The 16,981-nt window shown below is 53.2% G+C and overlaps 2 protein-coding genes and 1 long non-coding RNA gene across 5 annotated transcripts; 2 read left to right on the top strand and 1 right to left on the bottom strand.

Moving 5' to 3' along the window:
• The first annotated feature begins 1,153 nt into the window (after positions 1-1,153).
• Nanos2 (nanos C2HC-type zinc finger 2) lies at positions 1,154-3,912 on the top strand. The gene has a single exon (XM_060368856.1). It carries the CDS (start codon positions 2,265-2,267, stop codon positions 2,673-2,675), a length of 411 nt encoding a protein of 136 aa, XP_060224839.1. The 5' UTR covers positions 1,154-2,264; the 3' UTR covers positions 2,676-3,912.
• A 1,925-nt stretch (positions 3,913-5,837) lies between these two features.
• Mypop (Myb related transcription factor, partner of profilin) lies at positions 5,838-15,173 on the top strand. Of its 3 annotated transcripts, none has more exons than XM_021642131.2 (3): positions 5,838-5,931; positions 6,414-7,185; positions 13,894-15,173. In XM_021642131.2, the coding sequence occupies exons 2-3, from the start codon at positions 6,687-6,689 to the stop codon at positions 14,577-14,579; spliced, it is 1,185 nt and encodes a 394-aa protein (XP_021497806.1). In that variant the 5' UTR covers positions 5,838-5,931; positions 6,414-6,686; the 3' UTR covers positions 14,580-15,173. The 3 variants fall into 3 exon arrangements, with proteins under 3 accessions (XP_021497806.1, XP_060224829.1, XP_021497807.1); XM_060368846.1 differs by having other exon boundaries at positions 13,878-14,120; XM_021642132.2 differs by having other exon boundaries at positions 5,855-5,931; positions 6,559-7,185.
• Positions 10,002-14,629, bottom strand: LOC132648121 (uncharacterized). The gene is made up of 3 exons (XR_009586506.1): positions 14,515-14,629; positions 11,371-11,457; positions 10,002-10,308 (listed from the first exon to the last, which is right to left on the bottom strand). It is a non-coding gene; the product is annotated as an uncharacterized LOC132648121 (long non-coding RNA).
• Positions 15,174-16,981: the final 1,808 nt, after the last annotated feature.

Below are 16,981 nucleotides of genomic sequence, written 5' to 3'. Positions count from 1 at the left end.
GCTGGGCTGGCTGGCTGGCTGGCTCAGAGGGGAAAGGCCCTTGCTTTCTGGCCGGACAACCTGAGGTCAACCTCAGGACCCACATGGTGGAAGGATAGAATTGATGTCTGACAGCTACCCTCTGACCACTGCATGCTGCAGTATGGGCACCACACATACCACACAGACACACATCAACACACACACATACACAACACAGACACACATATCAGCACATACATATACAACATACAGATATCAACACACACATCACAGACTCACATCAACACACATACCGACACACACACATAAACAATATAGACACACGAACAACACAGACACATATCAACACACATATACAACACAAACATATACAAACATATGCAATACAAAAACATATATAACATACACACACATATAAGCAAAAAAAAAAAAAAGTCCATAAGCCTGGTGACTCACGCCTACTCCAGCAGTTAGACGTGAGGTCTTTAGAAGTGGCACATGCCTGTAATCCCAGCACTACTGAGGGAGGCAGAGCAGGCAGATCTCTGTGAGTTCGAGGCCAGCCTGGTCTACAAATCGCATTCAGGAGAGCCAAGGCTACACAGAGAAACCCTGTCTCAAAAAACAAACAAAAAGTGAGGCAGGAGTTCGAGGCCAGCCCAGGCTACAGCTCAAAAAACAAAAAACAATTTCAAAAGGGAATGCTTGGGATTTGAATGCATCCCGGAGTGTGGGGCTTTGTTCATTAGTTTGTTTAGTTTTTTCTTTAGATGACTATTTCTAATTTTTTAAAACATGTGTGCGGGTAGTGTGTGTGTGTGTATGTGTGTGTGTGTGTGTGTGTGTGTGTGAATTGTTTATGTGTGCCTTCTTGATTTCTGTGCACCACATATATACAGGTTCCCAGAGAGGCCAGAAGAGGGCACTGGATCCCCTGAAGTGGGAGTTATAGACGGTTGTGAGCTGCCCAGAGTAGGTGCTGGGAACCGAACCTAGTTCCTCTGTAAGAACTGCAAGTGTTCTTCACAGCTCAGCCACTTCTCCAGCCTCCTTTATTACTTTTAATAAAGGTGCCCATATTGGTCAGAGGCGTCTCAGTCCCCTGGGGCTGAGGTTACAGGCGGTAGTGTGCCAACTGGCCTTAACTTGGATCATATGCCAGATCGTAAAACTCTTAACTGCTGAGCCATCTCCGTCCCCTATTGAATCAAATTCACTGGCTACAGGTAGCTGAGGTTGGCCTTGAACTTCCGATCCTCTCAAGTGTGGGGATGACATGATGGGTATATGGTACCAGGCTCATATGGCATCCCACCTGAGCTTCACACCCAACCCTGTGTTTGTCGTCTCCCCACACTCAGGACTGAAACAACACAGCCGAAGGCCGCTCCCAGGTACCGTAATTGAAGGATGGAGAGTCAGAGTCATGGACTATGTAACAAGACATAACACTGTTTCAAAAAACAAAAACAAACAACAACAACAAACCCTACACCAGACAACAAACCCACATCAGGGCAGTGAGATGGCTTAGCTGGCAAAGTGCCCGACAACCTGAACTTGGTCCCTGGAATGCACGTGGGGGAAGGAAGGACCTGCCTCCTGTAAGGTCTTCCAAACTCCACAGGTAAGCTGTGGCACACTGCCCCACGCCATTATGTAAATAAACGTAATGAAAAAATATGTAAGCTGGACATGGTGGGCACATCTTTAATCTGAGCATCTGGGAGGCAGAGGCAGCTGGGTTCTGTGAGTTTGAGGCCAGCCTGGTCTACAGAGCAAGCCAGGGCTACATAGTCTCAAAAAACAAAAACAAATTAGGTCAAGTCATAAGGTTCCGGATGACCCAAAGGGGAGGTGGGGAGGAAGAAGGAAGTGAGAGAGAAAGGGAGGAGCGGAATAGGGGGGAGGGAGGAAAGGTAGAAGTTGAGGGAGATCAACAGACACATGGGAAGCCCTGCACTGAACAGGAGGGAACCTGAGGACCAGGGACTAGAAGGTCCTTCCCAGAAAACACAGAGCGCCTTGGGGGAGGGGCAACCTGGGAAATAGCTGCTTCCAGTTCTCTCCGGGAGACTGGAGTCCACCGAGGACCTGGGCTGCAAGTGGGTTCTTTAAATCTAGGCTCCACCTTTGCTCAGAGTGGGCTCTGGGGAGTATTTATAAGGGGGTGTGCCTCCTGTCTGCTCCACAGAGCTCCTGCCGCTCCTGCCCTCTGACCTCACGGCCTGTCCCCCCAGTCCCCCCCTAGTGCCCACAGCCACCAGCCACAGAGAGGTGTCATGGACTTCCCACCCTTTGATATGTGGAGGGACTACTTTAACCTGAGCCAGGTGCTTCTGGGTTTAATTCAAGGCTGGGGGCAGAGACTGGGGGATGAGGGGGACAAGAAACTCAACCCCAGGCCCGAGGAGACGAGAGAGGAGGGCCTGGGGGTCTTGTCCGGAAACCCGGCTGCCCTGTGCAACTTCTGCAAGCACAACGGAGAGTCCCGCCATGTCTACGCCTCCCACCAGCTGAAGACCCCTGAGGGTGTGGTGGTGTGCCCCATCCTCAGGCACTACGTGTGTCCTTTGTGCGGGGCCACCGGGGACCAGGCTCATACGCTCAAGTATTGTCCGCTCAACAGCAGCCAGAAGTCCCTTTACCGTCGCAGTGGACGGAACTCTGCTGGCCGCAAAGTCAAGCGATAAGTAAGACCCTTCGGGTACCTACCACCTACACCCCAAAACCCTCCTAGCCTCTGACCCTAGTTCCATCTCCTCTGCTCACCCAGTCCTCTGGGGGTCCCTGGATCCCAGTGTTCTCTACTTTCAGGATCATGAAACAAAGGGAGGTGCTGGCAGGTGGGACCACTTGTCTCAGATTCCTGATACTGGGAGAGCCTTTCTCCAGGGACCGCGCCTCTTGGTGGCTTCCTTTGGATCGTGAGGGCCTGCTGGTGACACTAAGATGGCCTCTTTGACTTCTCGGCTTCTCGAAAAGATCCCTGGGGGGATCCTTGGATTCCCCACCAAGTAGAATCGCATTCAGTGTGCTCTGTGCTCTGACAGGCCTGCCTTCAGAACCCAGGGACAGTGCCAGAGACTGGCCCAGAATGGCACTCTCAAGAACTTGATATTGGCACTGTGATGCCGTCCATCTATCTTCACCTTCTTCAGCATCTGCAGGCTCAGGTTTCCCCGTGGACCATTCAATATCAGCCCTCAGTTCCTTGAACTAGAGGAGGGTCAGGGCCCTCTGGGAAGCCTGCCAGACCTTTGTAACTTCACAGACTGCCTCCTGCCTTGGGTGCTGAAGTCCACCGCTCCCCCTGCTTCAGCGTTAATCCCATTTCACTCTACTCCTGCCTCCAAACCCCAATCACTGATGGGTCCCTCCCCCCACCCTGTGAGAGATGTTTGACACCCACCATCTTGTTACTTGAGTGTGTTAGGTCAGTGTGTGTCCCACAGCCAAAAGAGTGAGACCCCGTCAGAACAGCGCCTGTTTGTATTTTACTGTTAGGCTCAAGGAAGAACTCCAGTTGAGTTTGTTGTTCATTATTTAGCAGGCGGGCTTGGCAATTTTATGAGGATGGGGCTGTGAACGCTGGTGAATAAAGAGTTTTAGAGTTAGTTTTGAGACCCTAGTGCCTGTAATCTTTTAACTTGGTTGGCCAACTTGGTAGGCTGTGCCTTTGGGAGACAGAAGTGAAGGAGGGGACTGGAAGGCTGCATTTGCAAAACCCAGGGAACCATTGGAGGAGCAGGAAGGAGTCCAGACCTGCACCCCAGGCCTGCCTCATTGTCTTCCCACACAGGGCGTCTGTCTGGGGACACGTTCCCAAATACTTCTCAGCTTCCACCGAGACACTGCTTTTTATTTTTTTCTTTTTTAATAATAATAATTAAAAAACAAACAAACAAACCAGTGGAAAGGCCAGGTGGTGCTGCACGCACGAATTCCAGAACTCAGGAGGCAGAAGCAGACGCATCTCTGTGAGTTTGAGGCCAGCCTGTTCTGCATGAGTTTCAGGAACAGCCAGGGCTACACGGAGAAACCCCGTCTTGAAAAACAAACGAGAAAAGAGGGTGTGGGTGGGACCAGGTAATTCAAGGGAGCTGACTTTCTCACTGCCATGCCCTGGGGCCTGGGACTGAACTCAGGTCTCACGCTTAGTGGCAGGTAGCTTTCACCCATTAGGCCACTGAGACCGGCTCCAGGTCTGTGTTTTGTTTGTTTGTTTTTCTTCTTTTTTTCCTTCCTGTTCACTAGAGAGTGAACCTAGGGCTCTACAGCTCTGATTACCCGGGGGTTCCCCTGCTGCCTTATGAGACTAGGAACTGCCAGGTCTGAATCTTACTCTTTCAGCTTCCCAGCACAAAACTGTTAAAAAAAAAAAAAAAAAGGTATAAGCCAGCATTGAGTAGTGGTGGAGCCCCGCCTTGAATTTCAGCACTGCGGAGCCAGAGGCAGGAGGAGCCACGGCAGGGGTGCCCTCTTGCACCGACGGCCCCAGCACCCACAAACAGATACACACCAGGAACCCTAAGATGTTAGGCCGGGAGTTGATGCGGTTTGCCTCTCTAGTCAATCCCAGCAGGCAGGCGAGCCCAACCTGGTCTTTCACAGAGCTAGTTCCAGGACAGCCAAGGCTACCTAAAGAAATGCTGTCTCAGAACAACAACAAAGCAGCTCCAAAGTCTTTTCAATGTATGTGAGTGCTTTGCCTGCTTGTGTGTCTGTGCACCACGTGGTACTCTAACTAAGGACGGCTAAGAGCCCTGCGATTGGGTGCAGAGATCTCCCGGGCCTCGAGGGAGAGGGCTTAACCTCTCCCCAGCCTCGTGTCACCTTTTTCCTTAAGTGGCGGCGACACATACTTGTCCTAGCCTCGCTGGAGGCTGCAGCGAGATTACTGCTGCGAGCTCAGTGCCAGCCTGGGAGACTACTAAAATGCCCTCAAAAAGAATCTTTGTAAGTGAGCACCAGAAGGACAGATGATGCGCCGGCTACACAATGACTTTGAAATTCTTCACCAGCTAGCCCTGACGATTTTCATGAGGCTGAACTCAGTGGTCCAGCTATCAGACTATCCAGTTCATCCAAGCGGTGCTCTGGATTCCTTCCTGCTCTGCGCTTTTGATTAAAATGGGCCAAGGCCAGGATCGCCGTGCCCACCCTCCTCCAACAAATTCCTGCCTTTGAACTACCTTTCCGAGCCATGACGTCAAATTGTGGACCGGGGCCCTCCCAGGCGTGATTGGGAAGTTGTTGGGTTGCTATGGTTACCGCCTCTGCATAGGCGGGGAATAGCTCCAGGGTGCCCCGCCTCAACCCGTAGGAGGTTTCCTAGCGATCCTGCGCAGGGGCGTGATGAGGCGTGGGCAGCGAGGTTTCCTAACACCTCCCCGTCCCCACCCACGCAGTTGTCATGGAAACGAAGCTCTATTCCCCCAGCGTTTCCTCCCTTTTCCCTAATAAGAAAGACCTCGTTCAGCGAGAAGAGTAAGCCAGAGGACTACCCAAAAGGAGGAGATTCAGCCTGGTTCTAGCGTTCTCCCTACCACCTTCTTCTGCTGAGCCCGCACTGGGGTTTAGTCCTGGGTACCACCGCAGGCAAGATGCCAGCGACCCGCATGCGCACTGTAAGTTTGCACATGCGCCATTGGGCACCAGAAGCCCTTGGAATCTAGTTTAGCGCTGGTTGTGCGGCTGCGCAGCCGTATCTCGGTGAAGCCAGGCGATGGGCAGTTCTGCGCTTGCGCCTTGCTGAGCGGCTAGGCGCAGAGAACGCAGCCCAGGCGGTCAGAGTCTGGAGACCGTGTTCACCCGGCGCGCATGCGTCTTGGCGCTCGGTGCTACTGGGGGCGGGGCCCAGAGGGGGAGGGAGAGGCGGGGGGGAGGGAAGAGGCCGCAGAAGCCGAAGCCCTGACCCACCGCCAGGCAGGGGCTGCGGTGGCGCCGGTGAGTGACCCCGCGGCCCAACTGGGGTCCCCATCCTCTGTGCTCCATCACTCTTTTGGAGTTCCCAAAAGCGTCGGGGGGTCTCCTTCTCACCTCGGACCCCCGTTATCTCCAGAGCTCCCCTTCATTCCCGGCCACCCCAGCACCCCCACAATCCCTGCAGACCCTCAGCCTTGATAATTCACGGTCTTATCCAGAGGCCCCCATTTCACCTTTATTCCTGGACATCCTCTCTCAGGGACCCTAGAACGGGAATCCACTGCCCTAGGAGCCCCCCTCCCAACGCTCCCCTCTGATCTGAGCCCCCCCTGGCTGCTGCATTGCCCGGGTGGCATCACTTCCCAAACTCATGCATGTTCGACCCCCGGGGCATCTCCGATTATCTTTCCCTGTCCTGTTCCTCTGCGCCCCCGTTCTCTTCTAACTCCTGCAGTGACACCCTTTTCCCTTCCACTTTTGCTCATTTCCCTCCATCCTTCCAGACTGTCCCCCTAATACCCATCAACTCCGCGAGGCACTCGGTGGCCGCGTGAAGCACAAGATGGGCAACTGGGCGGGTGTCAACTACTAGGAAGCGCCTCTGATTGCACTCAGCACCTCGCCGCTCCCATCACCACTTTTGTACAGGAGACCGGAGGAGCCCGTGTCGGGGCGACACGGGGACACCAAGCCCCCGCCAGCGCTGTTCGCCCTTTGCCCGCAGAGCCGGCGCCCCCCATGCGCCAGGCAGCCGATCGGTGGCGTCTGGGGGCGCCATGGCCTCGGCGACCGCGGCGGCGGCGCCGGGCGAAGCGGAGGAGACCACCCGGCTCCGCAAGCCGCGCTTCTCCTTCGAGGAGAACCAGATCCTGATCCGGGAGGTGCGTGCCCACTACCCTCAGCTCTACGGCGCGCAGAGCCGTCGGGTGAGCGTGGCCGAGCGGCGGCGAGTTTGGGACAGCATCGCCACCAAGATCAACGGCATCACCAGCTGGAAGCGCACCGGCCAGGAGGTCCAGAAGCGCTGGAATGACTTCAAGCGCCGCACCAAGGAGAAGCTGGCTCGCGTGCCGCACTCCACGCAGGGCGCGGGGCCCGCCGCCGAGGACGCCTTCTCCGCGGAGGAGGAGACTATTTTCGCCATCCTAGGGCCGGGTGTGGCGGGCGCCGGGGCTGAGGAGTCCCCGGCGGCCGCCTCGTCCCAGCCTCAGGTTCCGACCTCCGGTACGCAGCGGTATGTGCTGTCAGAAGACCGCAGACAGAACCGACGGGCAGGTGAGTCCCAAAGCCAGCGCTTTTCACAACAACCGCAAACACTCCCGAAGCCCACAGCGCGCAGTTCACGCCCAGGTCCTTCAGGGCATTCTCGCTAAAAACTCCTAGGTGAGCGCTGCCGCTCCCATCTTAGAGCTGGGGCTTTAAGGTCAGAGAAAGGAAACGACTTGGGAGTTGAAGGCAGAAGTGGGACTTCAAGGCTAGCCTGTGCTACTGGAGACACCGCTGCCTGGGGATGCCCAGTCGGTAGAGTGTCTTTTCTAGCTTTCAGGGTTTCCTAGGTCAGCTCCCCACACTGGATAGCTGTGTGTGGTGGCACATGATTGTAATCTCAACACCAGGAAGTTCAACGGTCGCCTGTGTGCTTAGCGAGGTAGAGGCAACTCCGAGCACTGCAAGATCCTGCCTCCCCAAAATAACAGTTTAAAAGAGAAAAGAAAACGCATTGTTTCTGGTGGTTCCAAAGCTGCTTGGTAATGGCCAGAGGTAGGCATGGAACCAGTCCTAGGAGGCTTGGCTCAGGGTCCATAGCTGGAATGTTATCATCAGGCAGGTGGGATTTCAGTGGGGATCGGGGGAACTGGGGAGTCGTGGAAGTGGTGGCCTTTTTTCCCAGCTACTGTGGAGGGCTGGGGCAAGGGCTGGGGTGCTCAGTGCCTGCCCTGGATTACCGGGTGAGTTCAGGACCAGTCTGGGAGCCATGGGCAGGCGTTGGGGTGAGAGTTCATTCCCAGCCCTGAAAATAGAGAGAGAGATGGGATGAGGGGAGACCTCCATGCAGAATTTAGTGTGTTAGTCGCGTTGTCCCCGGACAGGGCCACCAGTTAGTGTTCTCTCACTTCTCCTGCAGAGTAGAACCAAAAAGTAAGTTTCTTCCTCCAGGGTTTCTGTGAAAACTTAAGTCAGGCGATACAGGCAAATCTCTAGCTATGGCATCTCCTGAGTGCATGGCCAGCCTGTGGAGTTAGGTGACCATCAACAGTGCGTGGTCCGTACTGCTTTGCCACTGTAAACCAAGCCTTGGAGAGGCCTGGTGACTTCCTCAAGGTCATGTCTGAGGAGCTGCTGTGGAGACCTCCTTCCTGCTCAGCATTCACTGTGGATTTTTTTACCCCCATGAGATTGTCTCATGTACCCCGGGCTGGCCTTGAATTCCCATCATACCTGAAGCTGACCTTGATCTTATGCTCCTTCTGCCTCTACCTCTCTAGTCCTCAGATTGCAAGAATGTACATAGAACCATGCCTGGCTTTATGCAGTGCTGGGGGTGGAATCCATACACTGTGCATGCTAGCTAAGCACAATAGTCACTGAGCCATGGTCTCTAGGCCACTTTCTTCCTCAAACGCCTGCCCTGTGCAGACACAAACCAATGATTGACACCGTTCCCTGGTGGAGAAAAGAGTGGCTCAAGGTGACAGGCATAAAGCAGGGGAACCCAGGGCCTGAGTGAGCCAGAGGCATATACCTCACCCAGGCTCGGGAGTGTAAGAGGAGGGCTGATGGGAGAAGATGATGTCAGAGCTGACACACAAAAAGTGTGGAAAAAGAGCTCGGAAAGTCGTCCTAATGGGAGGAAAGGCCTGTGCAGCAGCACGGAGACAGGATAGCCTGGCCCGGTTGGAAAGCTGAAGGAAGTTTGAGGGTTTGAGGATGGGTTAGAAACAGAAAGATTACACAAAAGACATTTCCTATCACCACCATCATCATTTAGATGAGATCAGCGAGATCAATAGAAGCCAGACCACATTTGGTCTTGGCGTGTATGATCCTTGTATGGCAGTACATGCCCCAATCCCAGCACTAAGTGAGGTGGAGGCAGGAGGATCAGGAGTTCAGGGTTTACCTTGGCCAGTCTGGGCTGTGTGAGAGCCAGTCTCAAAAAACTGGGTACATGGGGGAAAGAGATGTGCTCTGGGGAGCCATTGAGAAAGGGAGGGCACAGGCATGATCACACTAGGCAGCTTCTCTCTCTCTCTTAGTTTTTTGAGACAGGGTTTCTCTGTGTAGCCGTGGCTGTCCTCTGTAGATCAGACTGTCAAGAGATTCACTTGCCTCTGCTTCCTGAGTGCTGGGATTCAAGAGCTGTGCCACCATGCCCAACAGTCCTTCTCATTAACGTCTCAAGTCTTTACTTGTGTGTACATGCACACATGAGTGTGGGGGTAGAGATCATGGGCCAGCTTTCAGAAATCTCTTTTCCACTGTGGGGTCTCTGGATTGAAGTCAGTTTACACAGCAAGCATCTCTACACACTGAGCCAGCTCACTGGCCCCTTTGCTAAGCAGTTGAGAAAGGTTCATCTCCCTACCTGAGGTCACACAGCTGGTAGGCGGTGAGATGTTGAACGGTATCTTATGCCCAGCCTCTAGTCTTCGTGCAGTTTTTGCCCGTTAACAACTGGGGAGTTAACGGATGTGACAGAATGCAAGTACCAACTCAGGACTTGGAACTCACACAGAGGGCATGTGGGAGAGAGGAAACTGCCAGAAAGCCAGCCTGTGTTCTCAGTTTGAACCAAATCTCTTCCTGTGAATTGAGAGCCATGATAACAAGTTTGTTCTATGTTCATATGTTGTCTGCATGTGTGTAGGAATGCATGTTTGCATGTATGTGGTGGTCTAAAGTTGATGTGTCCTGAGCAGGCTCAGTCAATCAAACCCAGAGCTCACTGATGGGGCTAGACCCACTAGCCAGCTCCTCCACCTTCCAAGACTGGCATTAACAGGCTTGCTGCCATACCTGCCCATCACAATCACTGTTTAATGAGAGCTCTTCCTGGGGTGGACTCTTGATACAGTGGAGGACAAGACAGATTCCTTTCCCTTCAGAGAACTGATGTATTTGGGGATACATACCATAAAGAGTCAACACTATACGAAATGCCAATAAGTGATAACTATTAACAGAGAATTCTGCTGAGAGGGTGTCAAGCCACGCAGTGGTGGGTCACACTGAAATCCCAGCACTCGGGGCTGAGAAGAGAGTTTGAGGATAGCCTGGGCTGCATAGAGACCCTGTGCCCAAAAGCAGTTAAAAGTCATGCTGTAATGATAGGAGGGCTTCTTGGAGGTCATGAAATCAAGCAGTGACTTGAATTCAGAAGTTGAGCCTAGTGGATATCTGAGGAAAGAATGTTGCAGTTAGAAAAAACTACATCGTAAAGGCCCTGAGGTAAAATACCCTTAACCAATGCGCGCTCTCTCTCTCTCTCTCTCTCTCTCTCTCTCTCACACACACACACACACACACACACACACACACACACGGTCACTCTATGTATGTAACCCTGACTGTCCTGGAACTCACTTTGTAGACAGGCTGGCCTTGAACTCAGAGATCAGCCTGCCTCTGACTCTGGAGTACTGGGATTAAAGGCCTGTGCCACAGCACCTGGCTTACCTAGCCACTTAATACTGTGTAAAATTTACAGAGTGAAGTTGCTATAATCAGAGAAGCAGGGCATGGTCCTGAGCAGCTGCGAGCAGCTTGCTTGGGTCTTTGTTGGCACTGAACTAAGGATCACCTATTTCTGACATAGCGTTTGAAGGCTATGACAGTCAGGCATGGTGGCACATACTCAGAGTTCCAGAACTCAGGAGGCAGACACAGGAGAATCATCCCAAGCCTGAGGCTGGCTGTTCAATATAGTGAGTTCCAGGCTACCCGGAACTACAGATAAGATCCTGTCCCCCCAACACAAAAAACACCCCCCCCCCAGAAAAAAGCTAGGTGTAGTTACAGACACCTTTAATCCTAACACTCAGAGGCTGAGGCAGGAGGATCTCTGAGTTTGAGGCCAGCCTGGTCTATAGAGTTGAGTTCCAGGACAGCCAGGATACACAGAGAAAACCCTGTCTTGAAAAAATAGCAACAACAAAAGACACCTCCCCCAAAAAAAACTTAAAAGGAAGGCTTAGTAGGGGAAGGTGCTTGCCACTAAGGGTGACAATTGGGAGTTCAATCCCTGGGACTGACATGATGGGCAGAGACAAGTTGTTCTGTGACCTCTACATGCACAACATGGCATGTGTGCCCAAACCCCTATAAACACAAGTAATAACAACACACACAAAATAAAACAGCAAATGGGAAAAAAAAAGGGCTGGGCCAGTAGCTCAGTGGTAAAGCCCCTGCCTAGAACGCCCCAGTGAGGGGCTGGGGGTATAGCTCAGGGGTACACACCTGCCAGGCTGTATGAGGCCTGGAGTCCCATCCTTGGGCTGGGAAAACAGCTGTGAGCACAAGGAAGCCTTAGCTGGTAGAGCTCACCTAGAATGATTAGACAACAAACATGGATTGAATGCCCAGGGGAATGAGTGCTCCGAGAAATCACTGAGGGGTGAAGGCAGAGCTGAGGGAGGGACTGGCAGCCACTTGAAAAAACAGCTAAGGAATGTCTCCTTGAGGAGGAAGCACTAGAGTCTACAGGCCTGGAGGCCACCACACCAACTGCCCCAGAAGCCTAGGCAGCCATTGATCACTGTTTGCATCTGTCAGCATGCTCTAGACACTTTGTGTAAGAGGAAGCAGACAGCACAGTCACTTGTGCCTTGGTGGCTTCCTGGCATCTGGCCACATTTTGGTGGGACCCCACAAAGCTGATGATGGTGAAGGGACTGAGCATGTGCTAGATGAGGAAAGGGAGTTCAGGGGTTTGGAGAAGGCCAGGGCTGTGGCGTCAGAGAGAAGCTTCTAGATTGGGTGTTGGATTTAATCAGGTTTATGTGGAAGAGCATCTGCATCAGGATAGTGCCTTCAGTAAGGTCAAGGAGCCAGCTGTGGCAGTGCCGGCCTGTGATCTCAGCTCCTAAGGAGGCTCAGGTAGCAGGGTCAGTCTGGACAGTTTAGCAAAACCCTGTTTCAAAGCAGGGGAGCTGGAGAGATGGCTCAGCACTTAAGAGTGTGTTCTGAGCAGGGCATGGGGGTAGATGCCTTTAATCTCAGCATTCAGGAGGCAGAGACAGGTGGATCTCTTAGTTCAAGGCTAGCCTGGTATACAGAACAAGGCTAGCCAGGGCTACACAGAGAAACCCTGTCTCAAAATCGGAGAGAGTACTGTTTGCAGAGGACCCAAGTTCAGTTCCCAGCACCCATGCTTGTGGGCTCACAACCACCTGGCACACCAGCCCCAGCGGCCTCTGGCCTCCAGAGCTTCCACCCCACCTGCACATACCCACACAGGCACACACATATATAGAATTAAACTTAAATCTTAAAAAATTAGCTGGGCACGGTGGTACATGTCCCTGAACTCAGGGAGGCAGAGGCAGGCAGATCTCTGAGAGTTGGAGGCCAGCTCTGATCTACAGAGCAAGTGTAAGACAGCCAAGGCTACACAGAGAAACCGTGTCTCGAAAAAAGCCAAAAACAAACCCTAGGGCTGGAGAGAGAGAGAGAGAGAGAGAGTGCTCAGTTGGTAATAATGCTTGCCATGGAAGTAGGAAGTCCTGAATTCAATCCCAAGAACCCAGGCTCAAAAGCTCGGTGGTATAAGTTCCCATGTGTGAAATCCCAGCACGGAAGAGGGGAAGACAGGAGGCCCCTAAGGGACGTTGGCTAGCCAGCCACACCAAATCAGCAAACTTCTGGTCAGTCCACATACATGTGCATACGTGTTCATGCTTCCTCTCCCCCCCACCCCACACAGAGAGAATAATAGAAGGAGTTCAGTTGTGACGTAATGATAGAGCACATACATAATTTGAATAAAACTGTGGTCCAGCTCTGGGGTAGGAGAAGAATGGGGAATAAAGGAGTTATTTTAGCCCCAGAAATTGGAAGCATGGAACTGGTGCCTTCTGGGATCAAGAGCTCAGTCCTGGAGTGAGTTTGAGGTGTCATTAGACAATGCACAGACAGTGGCCACTGCTCCACCCCCACCCCGACACTTGAGAGCTGCTTGAACTCAGGGAAGAGGTTCAGCTCACCCAGGACATGGTCCAAGAATGTGAATGAGGTCTCAGCTGAGTGAAGGTCCTAAAGGCCAAGCAGGCTGGGATGGAACTAGGAAATCTCGCCATCTTGGCTGGAGAGAACTCTGCAAGTCTGACCCCTGGGCCAGCCACTCCCTCCTCCAGGGACTCCAGCTGAGGGGTAGGGATGAGTGTGCAGATACTCTTGCTACCTAGAGGTCAGTAAGGCTTTCAAGGCTTTTGTCCACTAAAGCTGGCCACCAGGTTTAATGCATCGACTCCTGACTCCTCTGCATCCAAGGATGATGTCATGGGTGTTCCCTGATGTGCTTGAGACAGGGTCTCTCTCTGTAGCTTAGGTTGGCTTTTGGGTGTTTGTGTGCGTGTGTGCGTGCGCGCGCTGATGTGGAAGAGGTCTTATGGGTTTTTTCCCCCTTCTTTTTGCTATGGTCTAATGTAGTTCAACCTGGGTGTGTAGTAAGTGCAGGCTTTCAACTTCTCCATCTCCTGCCTTGGCTTCCTAAGTACCGGGGTTAACAGGCATGTGCCAGTGTGCCTGGAGGGTGTGACCCTTGGAAAGCCTGACTCTAGCCAGGTGTGGCAGTGCCCATGTATTACCAGCACTTAGAAACTGACGGGGGAGGATCAGGAGTTGCAGGATAGCCTGTACCACATAGCCCCATTCACTGAAGAAGGAAGGAACTGAGAGGTTGCTCTGGGGCCAGGAAGCCAAAAACTGGAATTGAAACCTTACAGGCTCATTATAACTTACCCAAGGTCTCTCTTCTTACAGATGCCCCAGTGCAGAGCAAGGGAGCCTCCAGCAGCCCAGAGTCCTGGGCCCGGCCCCCGTGCAATCCCCAGGAAGCCAAGGAGCGTGAGGCCCCGTCCCCTGCAGCCATGCAGCCTGTCCAGCTGCCCCGCCTGGCCTTGTCTCCACTCCCTGCTCCTCCACCGCCACCCACGCCGCTGGCCCAAGTGGCACCATCATGCCCTAGCCCTCCTCCTCCTCCTCCTCCTCCGCCGCCGCCACCCACCTCATCAGCCCCGGAACAGTCCCTGGACTTCCTGCGGGCTCAGCAGGAGACTGCCAATGCCATCAGGGAGCTGGCTGGCACCCTTCGGCAGGGACTGGCCAAACTGAGCGAGGCCCTCAGCGCCCTGTTACCCCTTCTGCCAGGAACCCCCGCTGAGCCTCTGCCTCCGCCCCCGCCCCCACCCCCGCCCCCGCCTCCCAAGCCGGCCCTGCCATCACCTGCCCCCAAGGTGGAGATCACCGCAGAGCCTGTATCCGTGGTGGCTGCTGTCGTGGATGGGGCCGTAGTGGCAGCTAGGGGAGTGATCATGGCCCCTAGGAGTGAGGAAGGGGTACCCAAGCCCCCCTCAGCCCCACCACTTCCCCTCCACGACTCACCTCCACACAAGAGGAGGAAAGGTTTCCCTTCTCGGAAAAGGCGGGGCCGCTGGAAGTCTCCGTGAAACCTACTCCCGTCTATGCTCCTGCCTGCAACCCCGCTCCCAGCTTGGCGCAGTCGAGGAGGAAGATGCTCTTTGCCCAACCCTGCTGCACCCGGGCTTCCTGCTCTAGGGGAGTGAGCGCCCCACTCCCTGTGCTAGTTAGTGCCTGATTTCTCTGGGTGAGTGCCCGGGTGGACTCCCTCAGCCCCTCTCTCGGATAGGCGGTGTCTGCCCGACTGCCTCCTGTAACCCCAACTTCTAAGCCATCAATTTTATGTTACTGTATTACCCTTGGTGGGGTGGGAGGGGGGCCTCCTGGCTCTGCGACATGCCCCTTCGCCCAATCATTGCTGTTCTTGACTTGAAGAGAAGCAACACGCCCCACTCCCCCAGCCCGAAATCCTTTGGAAGGGGTGGGAGTTGCTTGACAAATGAGAACGTAGAAGGTGGAGGACTCTAGGGAAAGGGAGGCAGAATTCTGACTGGGGAAGTATAACGGGGTCCTGTGCCTCCCGTTGCTGCGTGGCGTGTCTGACCTCCAGAGCTCAGACACCCTCCCCCCCTTTTCTCCTCAGTGCTGACAAGATGTCAATAAACTTATTTTCATACAATTAACTTGAGGCTCCGAGACAGGCCTTGGGAATCCAGCACTGCTCCACCCCTCCCATGGTAGGCCACACCCTCCCAGAGGACACGCCTCCTGAATTTGAGGAGGGTGGGTATTTCTTTTTTCTAACTACTCTAAAAGCTTTAATTCTAGTGTAGAAGCCCAGACTGAAGGTGGTTGTAACCCCAGCTACACGAGGGAGGCAGGCGGCATAACGAGACCCTGTATCAGAGAAAAAAAGTCCCCAAAGAATGTTACGAACTAAAGGCTAGGGATCATGCGGTGCTGTGTTAAAGAGAGTAGTTCATAAAGCAACCTAGGTGGTTGATTTAGGCAAAGACAAGACAGCTGCCCGAGGGTCAGACTCCCAAGAAGTGTGCAGGAAATACACCTTTACAATTTTAAAAACTTTCAGCAGGGGATCATGGATTACACTTGCAATTCCATTACTAAGGAGGCTGACACTGGAGGATTGCCACGAATGCTTCAGAGTGAGACCTATCTTTAAAAGAAAGAAAGAAAAAAATAGAGCCAGGCATGGAGATGTATTTTTAAATACATCTCAGGAGGTTATGGCAGGAGGATCCAGGGCCTCACACCAGCCAGCCTCAGTAGTAAGACCCCGTCTCAAAACAAAAAATGCAGGCTAGTAGTACAGCTCCGTGGAAGAGCGCTAAGGCCCTGGATTCCGTCCCAGCACCAAGAATAAGCAAGAGAAAGTAAATAAACAGTAGTACCAATGGTTGTGAACATAGTATCTCCCAGGAAACGACAAAAATAGGCAATTTGTTTAAAGGAGAAAAGCGTTAAAATAGTAATGCAGGTGGTAGGTAAAATTGTGACGCTGAAATAGAAAGCCAGAGCTGCTGTGACAATCCTGGGGTGAGGGTGAGAAAGCAGGCAGCCTCCATTGAATGCAAACTGACAAGACTTGTTTTTTTTTTTCAAACACCAGCGGAAACCCAGGCCCAGTGAAGGGAAAGGGCTGACGGAGCTAGGACACATACATCGCTTCTCCCTTCACCCCTACTCCCACCCCCCAAATCTGCGAGAGAAAACATGGGGTGCCCAGAGCCACACTGGGCCCACCAGGTCATTAGGCACTTGAGGATCTGGTGTTGCCCTCCCCAGAAACCTCCTCTTGGGTCTCTCATTCCAAATACGAGAGCAATAAGGGAACCGTTCTGCGCCACAGCGCAAAACAAAACAAAAAAAGCCCTGCTAGCAAAGAAGGGAAAGAAAGGGGGTGGGGAGAGCAAGAATCGGGAAGGCCTCCCTCAAGCTTCCAGGCAGAGGAAGTGCGTCAATTCGTCCATCTCGCAGAGCATTTTGGGAAATGTAGTGCTATTGGGAAGCGCCAAGAAGCCAACTGTGTAACCCTTTGGAGACCAAAGCGCGTGCACAGCTGGAGCAGAATTGGAAGGCGCTCGGTGAACTCCCTTTAACAGAAGAGGAAACTAAGGCAGGCGCCTGGCTCGGAAGCTTTCACCGTCTCATCCTCTCCCTGGGGACTGGCCTTGAGGCTAAACTCTGGGGGAGGACAAAGTGCTAAGTAGACAGTCCTCTTGATACCATCCTCTTGATACCATCCTCTTGAAGCCGTCCAATCAGAACCTCTCCGCCCCATCTCAGAAAGCTGCAGCCTTTCTAACCCGTCATTGGCCCGTCTCGAAGGGGCGGGATCCTCAGAGAGGGCAAGGTTTTTTTTTTTCTTTTCTAAAACCGCTCAGCAAATCAGAGCAGAAACTGCGTTCTGGGTCCTGGGTTTGGAGTCATAGTCCTGTAGCCCCAGCACTAAGGAGGCTGAAGCAGGAAG

Source organism: Meriones unguiculatus, chromosome 1 (assembly GCF_030254825.1).
Source record: "Meriones unguiculatus strain TT.TT164.6M chromosome 1, Bangor_MerUng_6.1, whole genome shotgun sequence".
In the NCBI taxonomy this organism is placed as follows: Eukaryota; Metazoa; Chordata; class Mammalia; order Rodentia; family Muridae; genus Meriones; species Meriones unguiculatus.
The sequence above is the reverse complement of the archived record's forward strand: the minus strand, read 5'-3'. Positions and strand labels throughout refer to the sequence as shown.